The 23,783-nt window shown below is 41.8% G+C and overlaps 1 protein-coding gene across 1 annotated transcript in view; it reads left to right on the top strand.

The window, feature by feature from the left end:
- The window catches only part of LOC146072971 (solute carrier family 23 member 1-like), a 176,821-nt gene that overhangs the window by 130,754 nt on the left and 22,284 nt on the right, over nucleotides 1–23,783 (top strand). The window contains exon 10 of the mRNA XM_083180141.1: nucleotides 3,215–3,323. Within this exon, the coding sequence (XP_083036267.1) occupies nucleotides 3,215–3,323 (109 nt within the window). The remainder of the gene's footprint in view (nucleotides 1–3,214; nucleotides 3,324–23,783) is intronic.

The raw sequence follows: 23,783 nt of genomic DNA, 5'->3' as shown, positions 1-23,783 counted from the left end.
ACTATACAACACACCGTAATGCCAATGACATATTATACAACACACCGTAATGACCATTACATACTAAACAGCACACCGCAATGCCCATTGCATACTATATAACACAACGCAATGCCCATTTCATACTTTATAACACAGCGCAATGCCCTTTACATATTATACACACACCATAATATATTACATATAATTCCACATAACTGCCTCTTACCTACATGCTCGTTGCCAGGAGTTTCATTCTTGTTGCCAGGAGTTTCTTGGCGTTGGGCAGCAGGGACCGGGCTGCCACTGTGACTTAATAGGGATGGGGGGAAGGAGGACGGTCAGCCGCAGTGAGACCTTCTCTGACCTGCAGCAATCAGCCATGATCTCTCCCTAAACCTGGTTCTGGACACGAGGACTGCTTGGCCGGCTCTGTAGAGGGCAGTCCCGTGGTCCCAGCCCTGGTGCCTGCGGCTGTGCATGAACAGTGTATGACGAAGCCAGGGACCCAATGGCAGCTGTCAGGCACGGGGGTTCCATGTGTGCGGCTCCGCTGTCAGCACAGGGACAGTCACAGCCGCAGGAAGCAGGATGTCACGGCCGGGTCACAGCGCAGCTGCTGTGAAGTGAGGCGCGCAAAGTGTTTGTAAGCACCGTCTGCTTCCAGTTCCGGCCGGAGTTTCTCTCTCTCTATGTACCGGCGCATTCTGAACTCTGCGCACCGCAGCCAAACTATTAAATGGCACACATCTGGCTGCAAAAAATCGGCCCACAAGGCCATCGGCCCTTCTGGCATTTGCCAGAAGTGCCAGATGGCCAGTCCGGCCCTGGCGATCAGTATCTTTAGTAAAGACTCTCAGATGAATGCTCCCATTCACTATCCAAGAAATCAATTGTTTCATGTTGTATTTTGTGCGTAGGCTTCACCTGACTGTCGCTCATATTATGAGTAGCCAGTCATTTCAAAAAGTCAACTACTGAACCCTTCCATATTAGCATCAAATCATCAATACATCTAGTATAAAATACAATTCTACTAGATATATTTATAGGCACAGGATCACATCACGCAGGTAGTGGCACATATCGATATGTATTGAAAAATACCATTTTTCTTAACTCTAACCTGCTAAACCACAGGATTAACTAGATTTGCAGTAGTGTTCTTCGAAGAATACTTAGTAAAATCTTAAAAATAATTTAATACAATAATGTCTATAAATAAGAGATAAGAAAATGTATGAATATTCACATTTTTTATATATGTTTCTTATTTTATCCTTAAATATCATATACTTTTACTGTACATGTTTTAAACAAATTTTGATTTCTAGCTTACTGAAAATGGCCACTTGAATGTTTTCATGGTTCTTTGAATGTAGCACAAATCAGACCATTTTATTTCTGTGTTCTCTGTAGGAAAGCTTTTCCTAATCTTCTTCTGGTTTGTAGCATATTTCCCTTATTAGGAGAAACTTTATTGTGAGTTATCTAAAGTACATTTTTGGTTTCTAAATCTAATTTAGGAAGATTAGCATTGGACTTCAAAAGGAAAGAATGAATCAATATGTATGTTTGTTCATTTACAAACTCTTAACACAATTACTATAATGGATTAATATGCTCTGCCCAGCAATGTTGCTTTGCACGAACGTTGGTGATCCACAATCTTCTATGTAGAATCTGGATGATAAAACCACACAAACACTGAGGATTAAAAAAAAATGTAATTTTTCTGTCCGCTTATATCCGACTGGTCACTGACTGCCCCAGAGTCTATGTGAAGTTCTAATTTCAGTGTATTTCTAAGTTAAAGTAGCATGTTTTGGGAAATCTATAGTATTCTCATCTTAATGATTTGGCTTCTATGCTTAAAGATTATGGGAGGCTTTTGAGACAAAAAGTTACTGTAAACTATTAGCTAGAAATATGTAGGAACGCTCCTCTCTGAATTAAAACAAGATGGATATTAGCAGGTGTGAATGTCTTCAACAGAATGGACAGTATATGTAAACATCGATTATTGTACTAATGACAATGTTAGTTTTTTGTCCTGAATGTCAACACAGTCGACGAGGACACCGAAAGTGCACTTCGTCCCCTCGCATTTCTCGCTGAGATCACCGTGCTTTGGGCTCGGAGCCTCGCTATGCTCGGTATACTATTATATTATTTGGGAGCCGATTCAGGATGGCTCGGTAAACTGCGAAGATTGCAACTTACTGAGCGCCTGAGACACGGCCTGCCCCAAGTCCCCCCCTGCCATTGCCGAATCCACATCCCCTTGCATGCCTTTGCTGCAGGAGAAATCATTTGAAGGTCCCCAACCATCGAATGATTTCTGCTGTCTTTGCATATAGTAGTCAGTGGAAGCTGACTTTTATTTGCAAGCCCCGGGATGAAGACGGGGCAAGTGGCTGACCCCAGCAGGCATCGGGCCACCCTTGTACTCATGAAAACACCCAGCATTTTAATGGGGACAACCAGAAAACACTGGACGTTCCCATGGGTGAGCCCCGTCCTTGCTGCTGTCCACCCCCAGCCCACCACGATGCTTGTGAATGGCTGAGCAATTATGCATGTCGCTGAAGCCATTCGCAAAGGGGATCTGCACATATGCATAATAGGAATTGCTCATGTGCAGTCCCCAAAACATTGGGATGGGGCTGACTTCAATTGTATGGAACAGGTGTCAAGGCAGCAATCCATAACACTCGCCGACCACTGCTACTTGAAGGCTATTGATGATGCAGAGTTTGGAAGGCATTTTGATTAAGTTGCCAAATGGAGAGAAAAGGTGCTACCTAATTAAAATGGGGCTTCACTTACGGTTGAGAGTGATCTAAACCTCTGGCAATTAAATTGTCACTTCCTTAATGGGTGTGCAGCAAGTTGTACGCTCAGGGAACAAGGAAAGGAGTAAGATAGCACAACACAGAATGTTTACTTAAAATGTAATTCTTGTGAACTTTTTGATGATTTTGCTTCTCTTGAAATCAAACCCACCTACAATAATACCAGCAGATAAGTGGCGGCAGTCGGCGAAGATGCCGAAGCACGCATCAGCCCCTACTGCCCATCGCTGCCTCATACACACTAGGGGGCTTTTGAGCTGAAAGCAGCTAAAACAGTAAAACTGAGCAGCTTTCAGCTCAAAATTGCCCAGTGTATGGGCCTTTAGGAATGCATGCAACATCAAAATTATAAATGAACTAATAAATGTCTCTTGTTTCAGTATGTGGATTTAAACTCATCAAGAAATTTGTTTATTTCTGGATTTTCTATATTTAGTGGCCTTGTTATTCCAACATGGCTGGCAGATAATCCAGGCATTATCAGTACAGGTATGTTACATTCATCCTTTCTACAAATTAAATAGTTACATTTCTCATATTTGTAATTACCGGAATTAATTTTGGTATTGAATGGGGTAAAAAAAAGAAAATTTTAATTCATAAAATATATTTTGTTACATAACGTGGACAAGCAAAAGTGACGCAACCATATAGCAGAATAATATTTGGTACTTGTGTAGTTTCACGGCGGCACTGCCCGTTTTACATACAATTTGCAAACGATCTGTATGCGATGCAATTTAGCACAGCCCCACTATCCACATCAGACCCACTATCCACAGCAGCCCCACTATCCACAGCAGCCCGACCTGTTCATACCCCCACTATCCACGTTGCGTGAAGTTGATTTTATAAAGTGCGATGAGCGCAGCAAGCCACCGATCCCGAAGCATGGTGAGCTGACGCAGAAAATGCGTCCAAATGGTGGCGAGGGGACGCGGAATACACGTCAAGTAATACACATAATACACGTCAAGTAATCTGCATCCCTTTGCCACGGTTTAGGCTCATTTTACGCATCTGCTCGCCACGCTTCGGGCTCGGTGGCTCGCTACGTTCACCACACTTTATAAAGTCAGCACCACGCCAACATGGATAGTGGAGGTATGAACAGGTCGGGTGGACACGTACCGCTGCACTTAGCACGCTTCGGGCAAAGTGGATAGTGGGGGTATGCTAAATCGCATTGCTTGCAAATCGTATGCAAATTGAATGTGGTTTGCAGTCGCTTTCTAAACAGGGATGACATGCCGCTCTTTTGAAGAACAGTGCAGGGTGCCCCGCCACAATTGCCTCAGCATCTTAATCATGCTGTGGCTGATAGCGGGCTTCAAGAGACATGGCAAGAACTGTTATGCATATGGGCAGGAGGAGTCCAGTGCCTACGTAGACCCCAAACATCGTATTTATATGCAAACATAATGGAATATGAATTAGGCCTTACATATCAAATAGTACTTATTTTGACTAGTATGTCAATGGAAAGGTGCTTATCTTTCCTGTAAACCTATTATAAAGTGGGAGCCTAGAACCCCTTCAGTAATACAGTAACAAATATTTTTTATGACTACACAAATATAATTGACCCTAATAAGGTTCAATTACAGGTACTTATGTATTATCTGGACTCCCATGTTAAATGAACCCCATTTTTACATACCCCTACTATCCAACTATGCATGGAGTTGATTTTATATAGTGTGGCGAGCGCAGCGAGCCACCGTGCCCGAAGCGTGGTGAGCGCAGCGAGCCCTGCGAGGGGACGCGGTCTCATAAGAAAAACGTCCAGATATTACATAAGTACAATTTTTCTTATACTAGTCACTCCGGAGGGGGGGGAGGGAGTTGCGGCTTCTGCCAGTGCAACTCACCTCCATCCGGGGGGGGGGGGGGGTGGCTGCAAACTGCTGCCCTCCAGTGCCCAAGGCAAATGCCTAGAGCTGCCTAGTGGTGGCGCTGGCCCGGTCTACAGCAGATTACTTCAGGAAGGGGATCTGTAGGATTCCTCCCCAATAGCATCTTGCACATGTGGCATTAAATATCAGCACATTCACAGTATTGGTGCAGGGATCAGAAGTAGGATGTGAACTGATTGCATATGTGGTCACTTTGATTCTTACTGATTTTCAGGAAGGTTTCTTTTTGGGGCCTCTGTCCCAGAAATTCAGGAATGATTCATTACTTAAAATAAAGATTCCTTATTTTCATGAATTGTGGTTATAAGGATTCTTTAATAACGGGTTGGAGGCAAGAATTAATAAATATCACTTTACATATAGGGTAAATATTAATTCAAAGTACATAAAGATGAAGCCACGGTCATCATTGCCGCACCAAACTGTTGCCATGCGAGTGACACTGATTTACTCCCTCAGCCCATAGAAAAGTATTAAGCGGCGATGGCAATGTGTACCAATTCCACATCATGGGTGCAACATTGGTGCAACCAACAGGCTCAAGTGGTCGTGGTGCAGCAACGATGAGCAGGCTGTATGTTACAGTCATCATTATTAATGCTAATTTCACCCAGGCATTTGGGAAGGAAAGTATTTTCTCTTAAATATCACATCTTAAATATGCATGTTAGTCAAAAGTAGACACATCATAAAGTGTTAAATTAAAAATGAACACATTATAATATTTTTTGCTGCAAAACGGTATCTACACAATGGATTTTAAGTTATTTGATAAACAGGTACTGTGGTTTTCAGGATTAGACTGGTCCACAGCAGCACAGAGGAAACCCCTGGTGGGCCACAGTACCAGGCCCCCACCTCATCTTCTAGTCATTAGGTTCAAATCTGTGCATGTAAAGTATACCTTTAAGAAACTGTATGTTACCGTATACCGTACATGACCATGGTGCATTTTCTACAGTTAATCTGCTACATCAGACTGCATGGACTAGCATTATTTATTGTATATATTTATCAAGGGACCCAGACCATGCAGTCACTAATGGTTACCAAAGCCTCTGTTTCAGCTGGCCACACCCTGCCTGGATACTGACCACATGACTAAACATAGAACCCATATAACTGCATTCCCCAGTGGGCTCTTCAGTGTGAGGGCTATGCTAGTGAGGAATTGACTAGGACGGCCGCTTGGGGGCAAAAACATTCTGTGTCTAGTAGTCCTTGTAGGCCTTAAGCTGTACCGTCTGCCAGATGGTAGACTCCGGAACAGGTCATGTGCAGGGTGGGCCTTTTCCTCGATGATCCTGCCTGCTCGTTTCAGGACCCTGGCATGATAGATGTTCTCAACTGCAGGGAGATTTGATATGATATTCTCTGCTGTATTCACGATGCATTGTAGTCTATGTCTGTCGTGAGCTGAAGGCGAACCGAACCGAACTGAATAAGACTATGATTAACTATGGCAGCTTTAACGTAAAACACTGGACCTTCTCACAGATATGTTGGCACTGAAAGGGTTACTACATTCATTAGATGAACATGTTTCTTACAGCATACCATAACAGCAATAATTAATTTTCAGTGCACAGAGTTAGTGTAATAAGTTATGGTAATTAGTCATTATATCAAGTCAACCAAGGCTTCACTAATTCTGATTAGCAGGGATTAGAGTATGCACCTGCATTTTCTGTTTTGGAACTATAAGTCTCAGCATGGTAGCGCCTATCATTATGTTTAGAGTTAGGATGTGCGGACCAAGCTCCTCCCCCTCCCCTTATACAGAGTATGTTAAGTCTGCCCTTTGGACATGTGTTGTATGTTGACTGCTGATTTCCACCTGGAGCCTACTGTATGTATGGGGCAAACTCATCAGTAGATTACAGAGGCAGTTAAGAAGATTTTACGTCTATGATTTTGCTAAAAAGAACTTAAAAGGCTATCATCTATTTTATTGAGCATTCCTATTATTTTAATCAAATGAGAAAATAAGACTACATGATACTGTACTGTAAGGGAAGTATTTTCCATTTTTGTAATATTGTACCCAATATATTTCCTCTTACACTGGAAACAGTACCTGAATGTTAATGAAGCTGAAAGATACACTTACCATATAGCAGAGTAAAGTGATGTTAGCACATGTATAACCTGTGTACTGTAGCACAAATATAAGTTGTCAGACAGGCCAGGGACTCTTGAATATTACTGTAGCAGATATGGGAAGTCCAACAGGATAGTCAGGATTAGCCAAGGTTCATACCCAGAGATAAAAACAAACACACTGGAAGTGCAATTCAGAGATGAATGTAATCCTGGTTTATGTACTGTACATGTCTGATGTCTATGGGTCTGCTCATGTGCAAGACCCATTCTGTGCATGAGCATCATCTTTAAGAGCCCTGTGGCATGATGGACATGCTGTCACTCATGGAGAACGGAGTGTGGGCGGTGACAGAGACCATTGTCACCACCAAAAAGGGGTGTGTCACCACAATTTGTTAACATGACCTGCCAGGATCTAAGTCGCTATGGTGATCCAACGCTGCATTTTCAGATGCAGCACTTGGATCAGCAATGCATCCAGGAGGTGTTTTTTTCTTACAGACTTCCTTCTACACCGGAATATTTGAGCATAGCTGCTGCGACTGGCCCTGGATATTTGTGATAACCAATCAGTCAAGGACGGTTTGGGGAGCTGGAATATAACAAGGTGCAGTAATCAAGGAAGAATAGCCAGTGTCTTGTTAAATGCAGTGACATCTGAGGATATAGAAAGAGGCATAAAAGGCCAGGCACATGGACCTAGACCAGTGGTAGCCAACCCTAGCCCTCGAGAGCTACCAACAGTTCACATTTTCCAGACAACCTAGCTGCTGCACAGCTGCACTCATTAATCACTGACACATTTTAAAAGATACACAGGTGGAGCTAATTAGCTCACTTGTGATTCTGTGAGGAGTCCTGCAAAACATGCACTGTTGGTAGCTCTCGAGGACTAGGGTTGGCTACCCCAGACCTAGACAATGTAAGCACTAACCCCCACTGCAGAGTTTTTTCTTACAATGGGTTTTAGCAGAGGCAGCAACAGGCATCAACTGGTTTTAAAAATATTTTAATGAGGACCACTGGATTATTGGCAGTTGGGGGGACCTGACGGATGGAGCAAATTGTGATAGACTACCAACTACTTATCCTATATAATTTCATTTATATTATTAGTTTTTTTTTTTTTAAATGGAGTTAATTCTAATTTAAAACAATCTTATGGGGCAGTATGGATGGTGTAATGGTTAGCATTACTGCCTCACAGCGCTGAGGTCATGGGTTCAATTCCCACCATGGCTCTAACGGAGTTTGTATATTCTGCCCGCATGGGTTTCCTCTGGGTACTCCGGTTTCCTCCCACAATTCAAAAATATACTGGTAGGTTATTTGGCTCCCAACAAATTAACCCCAGAATGTCTGTGTGTGCATGTACATGTGGTAGGGAATATAGATTGTAAGCTCCACTGGGGCAGAGACTAATGTGAATGTTCAAATATTCTCTGTAAAGCGCTGCGGAATATGTGTGCGCTACTGTATATAAGAAACTATTAATAAATAAATAATAATAAATGGAAGAATTACTCTATCTTCCATTGACTGTTATAACTTTTGCCTTTGTCATTTTAAATAGATTCAGTAGTGGCTGGACACTTAATAAATATGTACATGTATCTGCAAAAACATTGAAGATTTGCCTGAAATTTTGTTTATGAAAATCTCTGAATTAGGACCTATAAGCAAATTATTTGCAGCATACAGATGTTTCTCTTCCATGACTTGTCAGAGTTCACAGAGAAAAAACACCTAACTCACGTCTGGCATTTAGATTATAACCGCAGCTGCACCTGAATCTGTTCCTCGGTATTGAAAGAAAAGTAGACGCAGTAGAAGAAGTGGACAGTTTGGGGCCTGGCAGATGCACATAGGAGTCACAGGTGGTCCTGCTCAGACTGTTGGCCTGGCTGCAGTTGTGATTGCTGCAACCGGTATTGAAGTCTAAGAAAGCCTGGAGTAGTACTGTATGCTATCATAGATCCATCAGCTGCTGGATGGGAGCCATAGTACCATAATATTGCGAAAAATGCATAAGTGAGTGTAGTTATTAACCCATTAAGTGCCAACATTGCTGTGAGAGATCCTCAAAATATCTTCTAGAAATGCCAGCTCACAGCGACGGTTCTTTTTTTTAGGTGCAATATTTAACAAAACGTCAAGTAATTGACTTGGCTGCAATTGTTTTTATTTATACTAATGGAACAGTCGCTGGGAGCAACACTGGTATGTTTAGCGGATATTTTGAGGATCTCTTACAGCAATGTTGGTACTCCAAGGGTTAAGCCATGGATTTTCACATAAACAATTCAGAGTAAAAGCTCAGAGAGATTTTGTAGCTTATTTATGATTTTCTGCTGCACAATTACCTTTGTTTCCTGATCTTTATTCAGGTCCTTAATCATTTATACTGATGCTTTTATATGCATTGCACTTATGAGTGACTTTATTGTACATGACATTTTATATTTTCATTTTTCCTGTTTGTTATTTTCGCAGACGGAGTGTAGAAAAATGTCAAAGAGTAATTTAGCTCGGCCGCAATGTTAATGTTTCTTATGCTCCAAAAGTAAAAGAAACAGATGGAGTAACATTCCCAGTTGTCAGGAGAAGAAATAGCTGCACAATTTCAAGCACTGAATTGGAGCAACACTTCTGCTTGGATGGGGGCCCAAATACAAAGTAAAGCTTGACTGGGTCGCTATTACCTAGTCTTGCAAGTAGTCCATGAATAATTACCCACATGGCATAAATGTTCCTTTCACTAATATTTATGGAATATTGTTTATGAATAGATAAAGTCTTACTTTGGCATAGCCTCAATTCACTACTAATCCATTTAGCAGCTATGAAACCACTTTCCTTTGTGTTCTCCTTTATAGTTCTGTAAATACATTGAATCAAACAAAGACAGTTTGCCAACCAATGTTATTTCATTGTTGGGGGAACACCTTGTTGTGACATAGACATTAAACAGCACAGCTTCCTTCTTATTTTACTAATGTGAAGTTTTATTTTTAGCAGTCAATGTTGATATATTGGGAAGGCATACATAAGAGAGATGCTGGTGAAATCAGCATAACCCACCTCATACCAACTATTATTGTTAGAAATATGTCATGATGTTGTTTTGTTGCAGTGGATACAAACACATGCTGAAAATTATATAGTGTTCTATCAATATTTATGGAGCACTGCCTCACTGACATCGACACATCCCTGTCTCACTGTCAGCAGCACTTCATTGCCTTACTGACAATGGCACATCCCTGCCTCATTGCCAATGGCACATCCCTGCCTCATTGCCAATGGCACATCCCTGCCTCATTTCCAATGGCATATCCCTGCCTCACTGCCAGCGGCACGTCCCTGCCTAACTGCCAGTGGCACATCCCTGCCTCGCTGACAGTGGCACAAATTTCAACTGTTCTTTTCACTTACATTGTTATACAGTTACATGTTTATTCATTATAAATAAATTTAAATATATAGCCTATTTTTTCCTGTAATTCTATTTTCCTGTATTCTGTTTCACCATATTTTGTCACAACAGGGGCCATTTTTTATGAGCTAAATATAACACTCTTGGGTGTGCAGTCGTGCTCTGTGCAGTCCATATTTTTTTGCAATTCCAACAGTCTGGTTTAAATGTTTAAATTAATTGTAATTTTTTTTGTTTTATTGAAAACATTGAATGTTAAATTATGTTAATGTTCTTATTTTAAAGTGGCTCACCAATGGATCTGCTACTAGCGCTAGGCTGTTGAGCCTAACTAGACGTTGGACTTGAGGGTTCATTTATATAAAAGTAGGGGAAAATGAAAATTTTCACCTGTTTAGCAATTGCTTTTCTATAAGTAATGATAAAAAGACCTCCTAAATATAAAAATTTATTATTTAAGACCAAATTGCCTGTGCAGGAGGGAGAGAGAGAATGTCAGGGAGAGAAAGAAAAAAAGGGAGCAAGAGAGATGAGACCGTGTCAAGGAGAGGAAGAGAAAGAGAATGTCAGGGAATGAGAGAGTGAAAATGTCAGAGAGAAAGGGAGAGACTGTCAGGGAGAAAGAGAGAGACACAGTGGGCCAGGTAGAAAGAGAGAATAAGATACTGTCAGAGATAGATAGAGAGAGGGAGAAAGTGTGTCAGTGAAAGAGGGGGAGAAAGATACTGTGTCAGGGGTGGGGAAGAAAGACCATTTCAGGGGAAGAAAGAGGGAGAGAGTGTCTGAGAGTGTGAGGAAGAGATAAAGACCTTGGGCGGGATGTACTAACGGGAAAATGCGGTAAAACACCCGTTTTACCGCATTTTCCTATGTACTATCACCGGTTCGCCCCGTTTTCGCATGCCAGGGTATCGCCACCCAGAGGGTGGCGATACCCTATAGAAGCCTATGGGCTTCTTTCGCCGCCCGACGTGCGCCGTCCGCGCGCCCACCCCCTCCCGTCCTCCTGTGATCATCTCCTCCCCCTGGTGTCACAGCCGGCAGGACATCCGGCTTCAGGGGGGAGGAGGAGACACAGGAGGACGCTGGCAGCCGCCGGGAGGTGACGGAGACCCCCGCAGCCAACATCACAGGTATCGCGGGGGTCTCCGTTACCGCAGCCCGATGCTGGCCGCATATGTTAGTACATATGCGGTAGCATCGCGGCGGCTGCCGTGCGAAGGGCGGAGATGTATGTTGATACATCCCGCCCCTTGTCAGAGGGAGAGAGAAACCGTGTTAGAGAGAAGAAGAGAGAGACATCATGTCAGGGAGAGAAGGAGGGAGAAAGAAGTAGAGAGAGGTAGGGGAAAACAAGACTGAGGTTAAGCAATTAGGAAAGACACTAGTAAGTCATAACATGGGAAGGGAGGGCATAGATCGACAGATAACAGACAGGAAGGGCAGAGCGGATAAGGGACAAGGATGCATAGATGAGTGGACAGTGCACCGTATGGGGGCATAGATGGGGAGACAGCCAGGTGGACGAATGGACCAACAGAAAAACCTTTATGGGGGCATAGATTGACAGACAGACGGGGGGTCAAGATGGACAGGTGGATGGAAAGAACACCCTATGTGGTAGATAGAAAGATGGATGGGTGCTAGGCATCGAACACCGAACACAACCACCTTGCATGCGGCCTAAGGGAAGATAAATCACTGATCATCCAATGATTTCTCTCCCCTTTGGAAATAAAAGTCAGTCTGAACTGCTTTTATTTCCTTCAGTGTCTGCCGAAGAGGGGGCGAGCGCTGAAGTCCTGTGACATCAGCTTCCCGCCTCCGGCAGGCATCAGCCCGCCTGCGTTCCCAATGGAATACCCAGCATTTTCATTGGGACACCCATAAAACGCTGAGCGTTCCCCTGCTCCAGCCCTGTTTCCATCCCCTTCCGTCCCCAGCCCTCCCTCCCCGCAATGAGCGGCCCAGCGAGTCATTCAGTGCTGGTTTGCACATGCGCAGAAATGCGCATTCGCAAACCCCTGACCATTGAAGCAGAGTCCTAATTCGGATCACTACGAGCGATCCTGAATTGGCCCTGAGTGCTTACAATTAAAAAGCACAATTTCAGATACACATGACAAATATTAAAATTCAAAATAATTCACATTCCATAACACCAAAATATGTTTGATAGACAAGACTCTGAGGTTGATTTGTTAGTCACGGTGCTGACATGTATTCTAAAAAGCATTAGCCACATTCCATATGTAATTACATTTTAAGCAGCTTTGTACAGCATGCTAAAGCATAGAGAACTGTTATCTAAAAGCATGACTACCTTGAATTCCATTGCAAAAGCTTCATTGGTATTCAAATTGTTACATTAAAAGCTTTTGGCACTTTTTCCAGGTGTTCATGTTAAACTGGCTATACAGTCATACAGTGCATTTTTTCATAAAAAACAATAGTGCTGTTGTTTTATATAGAATATAGATGCCAGAGCAGTAACTAGACCTTTGGAGGCCGCAGGTGATAAAGAGTATATTGTAGGTGCCCCTCCATATATTAATAGTAGCTATCAGTGCCACCCACAGATTACAAACAAGCCAAATTATAATATTCAAGTGAAAGGGTCAGATACCAAATAAGCGCTGCAGTATCTGGAGGGAAATTAAGACACATAAATGGCAATACGGATGGTGTAATGGTTAGTAATGCTGCCTCACTACACTGAGGTCATGGGTTCAATTCCCACCACAGTCCTAATTGTGCTGAATTTCTATACTCTCCCCGTGCTTGCTTGGGTTTTCTCCCTGTACTCGGATAATTTGGATTTCCTCCCACAATCAAAAAATATATTAGTAGGGTAATAACCAGGCTCATAACCAAATTAACTCCAGTGGGAATGTGTGCAGGTACATGTATTAGGGCATATAGTTTGTAAGATCCACTGGGGCCAGGGGCAAATGCAGGATTTTCAGAAGGGGGTTTCCAGAGAAGGGCGGAGCAAAGCACGGAGATGGACACTTAGGTGACCCGGTATATGCCGGGTCAGTTAAAGTATTATAGATAGACCAAATGTATATAAATAATAATAAATATATATATATATATGCAGTAGGAGCGTAGAGGGAGCTGTTGGAAGTACCACCACCTTCAGTATTACAATAAAGGTGAACAATGATACAAGGATGTATAAATAACATTTATTAAAAATCAGAAGACATCTGCTTGATTCCAATGTAATAGATGAATCACCGCAAGAACAGAACCCAACGCGTTTCGTCTCCGAAGAGACTTCCTCAGGGGTATACTGTGGGTGGTACAGAATGCCATAAGAATACAATACAATATAATAGCCATTGACATGTAAAAATGTATAAACAAAATAAATGAATAAAAAATTTTTTTCACATACCAAGAAGAGCGGTATTCTAAAACAATCTTTAAAAATTCATGAAGGGATAAGGTGTCTCTATAGAGATCTGTGGGATTTGATCGAAAAAAAGTAGAGCATATAATTCTTTAACGGACTGAGGAGGACTGACAATAAGGAGATAGTGAGGGAAAGGAATTGAATACATACCCGATACGGAATAGCCTCGATATCGGCACTTTGATTGGGTGGGGGATTTTTTTTTTTTGAACCTACAAAATGTATATACGAGGGTTTTAACCAATACCAGGTTGTCAATAATTAATCAAGGGTAATCAATTACTCGACTACCCCATAAATAATCACCTTAATTTGCAAAAGGTAGGGAGATAAGCATATGAGCCAACCTTCAAACAATAAGTGTATGTAAGCGAGTGAGGTATAGATCACACCTCCTGTATCAAGCGCTCAAGCATATGTAATAGCAGACTATTAAATGAGGACAGAAAATACTGATGGTTTGGAGTTACAATGTTAAGATAGACAAAATGTGCCCTCCCAACAGTGAAAATTCAACAGCTATCTTCCCAGCTACATAAAACTACCGCAGCAGTAATGGGCTGGTTTTACAGCACCATGATTTTATACAAAATAAAATTAGCAAAATAAAATTTACACAATTTTGACAGGTCTATCAAGAGTGGAACCTACCAGCATCAAAAACAGAGCCAGCAACACAAGTTTACAGCAACACAATTTTGATAGGTCAATCAAGAATGTAACCTACCAGCATCAAAAACAGAGCCAAGTGAGTCCTCCAGCTTCCAAACAGAAGTGTGAGAACTGATGAGAGGGAACCTGTCTTATACCTGAGCGGAGGTGATGTCACTTCCGGTTTAAAATTGACTGGTATCGAGCCTCTGTATTAGTAAGTAATAAATAGGTGTACTGAGATGGGAAAAGTTCCCTATTGAACAATTAGGGATTCCGCTACAATCAGAATAACTATATAATAAAATAAACTCCGAGTTATAGTGTCGGACAATCACTAGGTAACGTGAAACCGGAAATGCCGGCGAGTGCGCATGCGCCCGTTCACGTCCTGCGTTCCACAAGGGTAACGACGATGGAACGCTAGGGCGAAAGGAAGGCGCAACATGTAAGGGGCTGGCGGATCAATAGACGTACAGTCCTTGAACGCGTCATGCGTTCCACTACATCTTAGTGCCGGAACGCAGACCGATGAGGCAGCGTAATAGGCTGGCGGGCCAAGGCGTGCTGTGCCTGAATATGTTGTGCGTTCCACTTGAGTCCTATTGCCGGAACGCAAACTGGTCGTGCATAGTGGTATGTGCCCTGACTTTACCCTTTATAAGGTGGGTAATCTATCTTATGGTGTGTAGAAAAAAAATATATATGGAGGGAGAAAAAAGGCATCACCTTACCATTATATAGTTAGAAAATAATAAAAGTATGAAATAGAGTGTTGAATGTGAAAATACATTGTGTTAGACACAATGATTCAAGTGTGGTCTTGGTTTATAATCCTGATTGACCTATCATTACAAGAAGTGATAAACTAGCATACAAATGATCCAATTACGATTTTTAGACAATGTTGCAAAGTATACAAGCCAATATTTTAAGTTGAGAATCAAGTGTCTCAACTTGAACTGGCATACACATGGTCCAATTACAATTTTTAATTTTTAAACAATGTTGCAAAGTATACAAGACAATATTTTAAGTTGAGTCCAGTGTCTCAAAAGCCATGTGGAATAGTATGTGCCATTGAAGTGACCAAACGCAGTATCAATGGTGATTTAGAAAGAAAGGTGAAACTAGACCTATTCTTAGACCCAATTAGCGGGTCTACATAGTGAGCTAAACTATGTGCAATTCCATATGCAGGACCTTATGAAAGGTGGATAGAGACCATAAAAAGTGAGTAGCGATAATGGGAGGCTGGAGCAGTGAAATAGAAGAGCAAAATTGACTAAAGGTGAAAGACAAAAAATGCAGCATGTAGATGTACACTATAATGTAACTAAGGTTGATGTGCTTAGTTCAAAAACATCAAGATCCTAAAAAAGAGACTATGTCTAGATTTTCGTTCAACCCCTTAGGGTATAGGGTGTTGAGCGTATATATCCAGAACGTTTCTCGCTTTGAGAGCTTCAAGTCTCTATCCCCGCCTCTCGGGTCGGCTGTGACAAGTTCCAGAATGGTGAAAGAGAAATTTTTTACATCTACCGAGGAATTGTGTTTATCCATATAATGTCGTGATAGGCTGTGGATGGATAGTTTATTTTTAATATTCCGGATATGCTCCTGTATGCGAATCTTTGCTTGTCGTTTAGTTTTCCCAACATACATTGCACCGCAACCACAAGTGATTCGATAGATGATGTAGGTGGAGTTACACGTGGTAGGAAGGTTCAGTGAGTACCGTTTTTTTCCCACTTCTAGTTCGAATATGGGCTTCTCTACGAATTTGCAACAAAGACATTTGTTGCATGGTGTGCAACGTATGGTCTTTGTCAAAAAATTATTTTCTGGTGCGTTGCTCGAAGGGGCTTTAAGTTGGCTCGGGGCTATGATACTCTTCAGATTTTTTGCTCGTCGAAATATCAGGTCAGGTTTCGGGGGAAGATGGGGACCCAGAATGTTGTCTTTCAATAGGATGTTCCAATGTCTATTTAAGATTTTTCGAATTTGAACATTTTCTTTATTGAACTGTGTTACAAAGGATCGTTTTTCAAACTTATTAGATTTATTCACCACTACTGTGGATAACATTTCATCCTGGGACTTGGAAGAAGCTTTGGTCCTGGCTAGGTTGATCCTCGATGGATCATATCCTCTTTCGATGAATCTGTTGGCCAACATTGAGGATTGCTCTTCAAAGTCTACTTGGGAACTACAGTTTCTCCTCAGCCTACAGAACTGTGCAAACGGTATGCTGTCTTTCCACTGTGGGAGATGGCAACTCTCATATGGAATGTAACTGTTACAGTCAACTTCCTTGAAGAATGTTTTTGTGGTCACCAACTTTCCTGGGGAGCCTTCTAATACGAGATCCAAATAGTCGATACTTCTTTGGTCCAGCTTATGTGTGAATTTAAGGTTGAAATCGTTAATTTGGAGATCGTTGACAAATTCAAGCATACTTGACAGGTCACCCTTTCATACAAAGATGAGGTCATCGATATAGCGTTGGTAAAACTGGATGTGTTCCTTGAATTTGGAGTTATAAATATGTTGTTCTTCCCATACGCCCATTAGGAGATTATTTATAACTCCATATTCAAGGAACACATCCAGTTTTACCAACGCTATATCGATGACCTCATCTTTGTATGGAAGGGTGACCTGTCAAGTATGCTTGAATTTGTCAACGATCTCCAAATTAACGATTTCAACCTTAAATTCACACATAAGCTGGACCAAAGAAGTATCGACTATTTGGATCTCGTATTAGAAGGCTCCCCAGGAAAGTTGGTGACCACAAAAACATTCTTCAAGGAAGTTGACTGTAACAGTTATATTCCATATGAGAGTTGCCATCTCCCACAGTGGAAAGACAGCATACCGTTTGCACAGTTCTGTAGGCTGAGGAGAAACTGTAGTTCCCAAGTAGACTTTGAAGAGCAATCCTCAAAGTTGGCCAACAGATTCATCGAAAGAGGATATGATCCATCGAGGATCAACCTAGCCAGGACCAAAGCTTCTTCCAAGTCCCAGGATGAAATGTTATCCACAGTAGTGGTGAATAAATCTAATAAGTTTGAAAAACGATCCTTTGTAACACAGTTCAATAAAGAAAATGTTCAAATTCGAAAAATCTTAAATAGACATTGGAACATCCTATTGAAAGACAACATTCTGGGTCCCCATCTTCCCCCAAGACCTGACCTGATATTTCGACGAGCAAAAAATCTGAAGAGTATCATAGCCCCGAGCCAACTTAAAGCCCCTTCGAGCAACGCACCAGAAAATAATTTTTTGACAAAGACCATACGTTGCACACCATGCAACAAATGTCTTTGTTGCAAATTCGTAGAGAAGCCCATATTCGAACTAGAAGTGGGAAAAAAACGGTACTCACTGAACCTTCCTACCACGTGTAACTCCACCCACATCATCTATCGAATCACTTGTGGTTGCGGTGCAATGTATGTTGGGAAAACTAAACGACAAGCAAAGATTCGCATACAGGAGCATATCCGGAATATTAAAAATAAACTATCCATCCACAGCCTATCACCACATTATATGGATAAACACAATTCCTCGGTAGATGTAAAAAATTTCTCTTTCACCATTCTGGAACTTGTCACAGCCGACCCGAGAGGCGGGGATAGAGACTTGAAGCTCTCAAAGCGAGAAACGTTCTGGATATATACGCTCAACACCCTACACCCTAAGGGGTTGAACGAAAATCTAGACATAGTCTCTTTTTTAGGATCTTGATGTTTTTGAACTAAGCACATCAACCTTAGTTACATTATAGTTTACATCTACATGCTGCATTTTTTGTCTTTCACCTTTAGTCAATTTTGCTCTTCTATTTCACTGCTCCAGCCTCCCATTATCGCTACTCACTTTTTATGGTCTCTATCCACCTTTCATAAGGTCCTGCATATGGAATTGCACATAGTTTAGCTCACTATGTAGACCCGCTAATTGGGTCTAAGAATAGGTCTAGTTTCACCTTTCTTTCTAAATCACCATTGATACTGCGTTTGGTCACTTCAATGGCACATACTATTCCACATGGCTTTTGAGACACTGGACTCAACTTAAAATATTGTCTTGTATACTTTGCAACATTGTTTAAAAATTAAAAATTGTAATTGGACCATGTGTATGCCAGTTCAAGTTGAGACACTTGATTCTCAACTTAAAATATTGGCTTGTATACTTTGCAACATTGTCTAAAAATCGTAATTGGACCATTTGTATGCTAGTTTATCACTTCTTGTAATGATAGGTCAATCAGGATTATAAACCAAGACCACACTTGAATCATTGTGTCTAACACAATGTATTTTCACATTCAACACTCTATTTCATACTTTTATTATTTTCTAACTATATAATGGTAAGGTGATGCCTTTTTTCTCCCTCCATATATATTTTTTTTCTACACACCATAAGATAGATTACCCACCTTTTAAAGGGTAAAGTCAGGGCACATACCACTATGCACGACCAGTTTGCGTTCCGGCAATAGGACTCAAGTGGAACGCACAACATATTCAGGCACAGCACGCCTTGGCCCGCCAGCCTATTACGCTGCCTCATCGGTCTGCGTTCCGGAACTAAGATGTAGTGGAATGCATGACGCGTTCAAGGACTGTACGTCTATTGATCCGCCAGCCCCTTACATGTTGCGCCTTCCTTTCGCCCTAGCGTTCCATCGTCGTTACCCTTGTGGAACGCAGGACGTGAACGGGCGCATGCGCACTCGCCGGCATTTCCGGTTTCACGTTACCTAGTGATTGTCCGACACTATAACTCGGAGTTTATTTCATTATATAGTTATTCTGATTGTAGCGGAATCCCTAATTGTTCAATAGGGAACATTTCCCATCTCAGTACACCTATTTATTACTTACTAATACAGAGGCTCGATACCAGTCAATTTTAAACCGGAAGTGACATCACCTCCGCTCAGGTATAAGACAGGTTCCCTCTCATCAGTTCTCACACTTCTGTTTGGAAGCTGGAGGACTCACTTGGCTCTGTTTTTGATGCTGGTAGGTTACATTCTTGATTGACCTATCAAAATTGTGTTGCTGTAAACTTGTGTTGCTGGCTCTGTTTTTGATGCTGGTAGGTTCCACTCTTGATAGACCTGTCAAAATTGTGTACATTTTATTTTGCTAATTTTATTTTGTATAAAATCATGGTGCTGTAAAACCAGCCCATTACTGCTGCGGTAGTTTTATGTAGTTGGGAAGATAGCTGTTGAATTTTCACTGTTGGGAGGACACATTTTGTCTATCTTAACATTGTAACTCCAAACCATCAGTATTTTCTGTCCTCATTTAATAGTCTGCTATTACATATGCTTGAGCGCTTGATACAGGAGGTGTGATCTATACCTCACTCGCTTACATACACTTATTGTTTGAAGGTTGGCTCATATGCTTATCTCCCTACCTTTTGCAAATTAAGGTGATTATTTATGGGGTAGTCGAGTAATTGATTACCCTTGATTAATTATTGACAACCTGGTATTGGTTAAAACCCTCATATATACATTTTGTAGGTTCAAAAAAAAAAAATCCCCCACCCAATCAAAGTGCCTATATCGAGGCTATTCCGTATTGGGTATGTATTCAATTAATTCCTTTCCCTCACTATCTCCTTCTTGTCAGTCCTCCTCAGTCCGTTAAAGAATTATATGCTCTACTTTTTTTCGATCAAATCCCACAGATCTCTATAGAGACACCTTATCCCTTCATGAATTTTTAAAGATTGTTTTAGAATACCGCTCTTCTTGGTATGTGAAATTTTTTTTTTATTCATTTATCATTTTGTTTATACATTTTTACATGTCAATGGCTATTATATTGTATTGTATTCTTATGGCATTCTGTACCACCCACAGTATACCCCTGAGGATGTCTCTTCGGAGACAAAACGCGTTGGGTTCTGTTATTGCGGTGATTCATCTATTACATTGGAATCAAGCAGATGTCTTCTGATTTTTAATAAATGTTATTTATACATCCTTGTATCATTGTTCACCTTTATTGTAATACTGAAGGTGGTGGTACTTCCAACAGCTCCCTCTACGCTCCTACTGCTTGTTTCTGTCTCATCTCCCACTAACAGGGGAGATTCTGTAGAGGTCGAAGCTCCCAACTATTGGAAGCGCGATCAAGGTCAACCCCCCTTTTTGCATATATATATATATATATATTTATATGCGTATCCCCAATATTCCAACTCGCGCTAATGCATTATTACACACTTTTATATTTAATATATGGCAGCCTCATTACTGGGTTCCCTGAGGGATAGGGAACAAACAAACCACAATATCTCTACCCAATAGTGGTATGGCGCCTGAAGTAAAAACATAAAATGTCCAGATATATAATGATAAATGTGATCCACTTCCAATGAAGCAAAGTAGGAGAAACTTTCCAACAGTTATTTATTTGCCTTCATAGGATTATCAAATGGTAAAATCACATGTAGAACAAGTCCCAATGCGTTTCGTCTCACAGAGACTTCATCAGGGGAATAACAGTAATCTTCCAGATTTTGATCAACTTGTGATAACTTTCTTTTTGTTCGGTGATGTCTCCAAAGTTTTCTATTTACTCAGGACGTGATAAGTCCAATTAATCTAATATGTCCAATTCATATCTTTTATTTAAAATAGCAGTTGGTAAAATATTCCAGTTGGCCTTCCCAATTATAAGATCAATCTTTGTACCTATAATGTGGATAAAAGACGTTCATCCGGCGATAGAGATAAAATCTCTTGTAGTGCTTCTGGTCTCTCCAAAGAAGGCCAGTTCCCGGAAATAGATTTCTTAGCTTTTAATGGAATTAAAAACTAGAGAATCCTCCCTACCAAATAGTACTTGGGGACTAGGGGATCAGAGTTCTGGAGGCAGAGCAATCTGCCAACGAGAATAAAAAACTACATCCCAGGTGTGTGGAGCTGGAGCAGTAACCAGCTGCTTGAAGGCTGATATCTCTGGTTCTGGGGAAATTAAAGACAAGCTACTAGTGTCCATCAAAGAGGGAGAGTCCCAGCTTTTGGAATATACCCTCAGAAAAACTGTAAGTCAGACAGAACCTGAAATATCTGACGGGGAAGAGCAATTAACAGGCTTGGATAGGGACCACTGCTTTGAAGTCAGATATCTTTGGATCCCCAGGGCCGATTTTTTTAATTCTTGTACCCTTGTACTCAGGGCTGGCGCCATCACTAGGCAGGACTAGGCATTTGCCTAGGGCGCTGGCCACTGGAGGGCGGTAATGAGCCGCCGAGGAGAGGTACCATAGAGGTACCATAGAAAGCTGGGAGCGGGGAGCAGGTAAGACAGAGGGCTTCCCTCTTCCCCCACCCCCGAACCCACCTGTGAATCAATGCTGCTTCCCCCCCCCTGGACGCAGGGGCTGCGGCAGCAGTATTGGCCCCACCCACCGCACCCCCTACACCCCCCACAGTGTGGGCGCCCGCTGTAGTATCGCCCGCAATCCCCCCCCCAATCCCCCCCGGAGCGCGGGTGCCCGCCGCAGTACCCCCCCCCCCCGAAGCACGTGGGGGTGTGGGGGGGGGGGGGTGTGCATCGGGCGGCGGGCAGAGGATTTGCCTGGGGCGGGGGGAGGCTTGCACCGGCCCTGCTTGTACTCCTGGGGCATGCGCCACTGACTGGGGCAGGGACTGATATGTGTGCAATATACTGTATATATAACTGGTAATGGTAATTTAAAAAAATGGCATACAGTATGGAGGGATCTAATGCATTAAGTGGTATGCGGAGAGGTCTGAGGGATATATATGAGTTAGATTTTGATTGGAACCATAAAAAAAAGGAACCTTCAGGAGGGTTGTTCAGAATGTTTCTTTTAACAACAACGATGAAAAGCAAAGTAATCCAAAGGAGATAATTGCCAAATGTGTTTGGATGGGCGTGTCTGTACTCTATATACACATGTATAAACATTTGTATACATCTTACCGAGAACATTAAAACATGTATGTACAGTATAATCAAAAACACAGTTTTCTTTAAAAAAATGTTTTCTTTTTTATGATGATGTGAGGTGGGAGGGGGAGGAGGCCGGGCAATGCTGCAATTTTTGGTAACAATGGGGCAGATGTATTAAGCCTTAACAAGAGATAAATGCAAGGGTGATAAAAAGATATAAACATCCAGCCAATCACCTGCTAACTGCCATGCCACTGTTTCTGAACTAAACAGTGACTTATGAATGAACTTCAGGTAATGCATAAACGAGGATGTCCCTAGATGGCCAATGGCATTACCCCTGCTTATTGCGACACTAAATAAGGTACATATGGCAAGACAATTGTTGTCTGGATAAAATTATCAGGATAAAAATAATTTCAGACCAAAGAGATGGATTTTTTGGTCTTCTGCCCAGGCATGGCGACGGCCTTTTGCATCCCACAGACCACAACTATCTCACGCGGTGCCACATTTAAGCAAACCACATTACCATCAGCAGCATCCTCCTTGTCAACTTTCTCCTCACATCAATATCAATATCCTCCTCCTGGTGGTGTACAACATTGACACCTTTAATCTCAAAATCAGGAACTGGACTAATTGGTCATCTTTCCAGCATATGCAGAGGGTGTGCTGCAAATGGTGGAAGTATTCACCTCTTCCCGTACAGGGATTTGTGATACCATGTCTTTAGAAGGCCCAGTTGTTTGCTGTGTTTCTGATGACATCTTAACTCACTTCAAATTTCTAGGGGGGGGGGGGGGGGCTTAGATCATCATGTGAAGCTGAACCATAAGTCACGAAGATAGGCCTGGGCCTTAGCCATTCCTTGCCAAGTGTCGTAAATGGCATATTGGCAAGCTTACGTTTCTCCTCAAATGATTTATATATATATTTTTCTTCGTGTTACTTAACTTTGACATTTTGGATTTTACTTGCCCTCTATGATAACATTGGGCATCGACCCTGGCACATTACGTTGATTGCATTTTATGTTCTATGTCATGACTAGTGGCAGCAGCTTCAGCACCACGAGGAAGTGGTTCTTGTTCTTACGCTATTTTATTCTCCAAATTTTTGTTCTCCATTATCTTCCTGGAGTTACAATAATATGAGGCACAGGAGAGTATACCCCTAAATGACACAAACACACACGGCAAAGCCTGAAAAAATGGGATGGGTTAAAACAACTCTTTTATTTTTGGGTTATTTTATTTATATGTGGCACAGTAGGAGGGTACCACACACACATATGGCAAAGCCTGAAAAAAATTAGATGGATTTTAAAATAACCATTTTTTAGAGTGTACACTAGACTGTCATTGTACTTATACGGCTGTTGTCTGTACCAGTGGACTTAACGACAGCACCATTGGTCGTAAGAGCAGTACCATTGGGCTTAATGGC

This window comes from Crinia signifera, chromosome 4 (genome assembly GCF_055691185.1).
Source record: "Crinia signifera chromosome 4, ASM5569118v1, whole genome shotgun sequence".
NCBI classification, from domain to species: Eukaryota; Metazoa; Chordata; class Amphibia; order Anura; family Myobatrachidae; genus Crinia; species Crinia signifera.
Note: the sequence above shows the minus strand (reverse complement) of the source record. Positions and strands in the feature narration are given on the sequence as shown.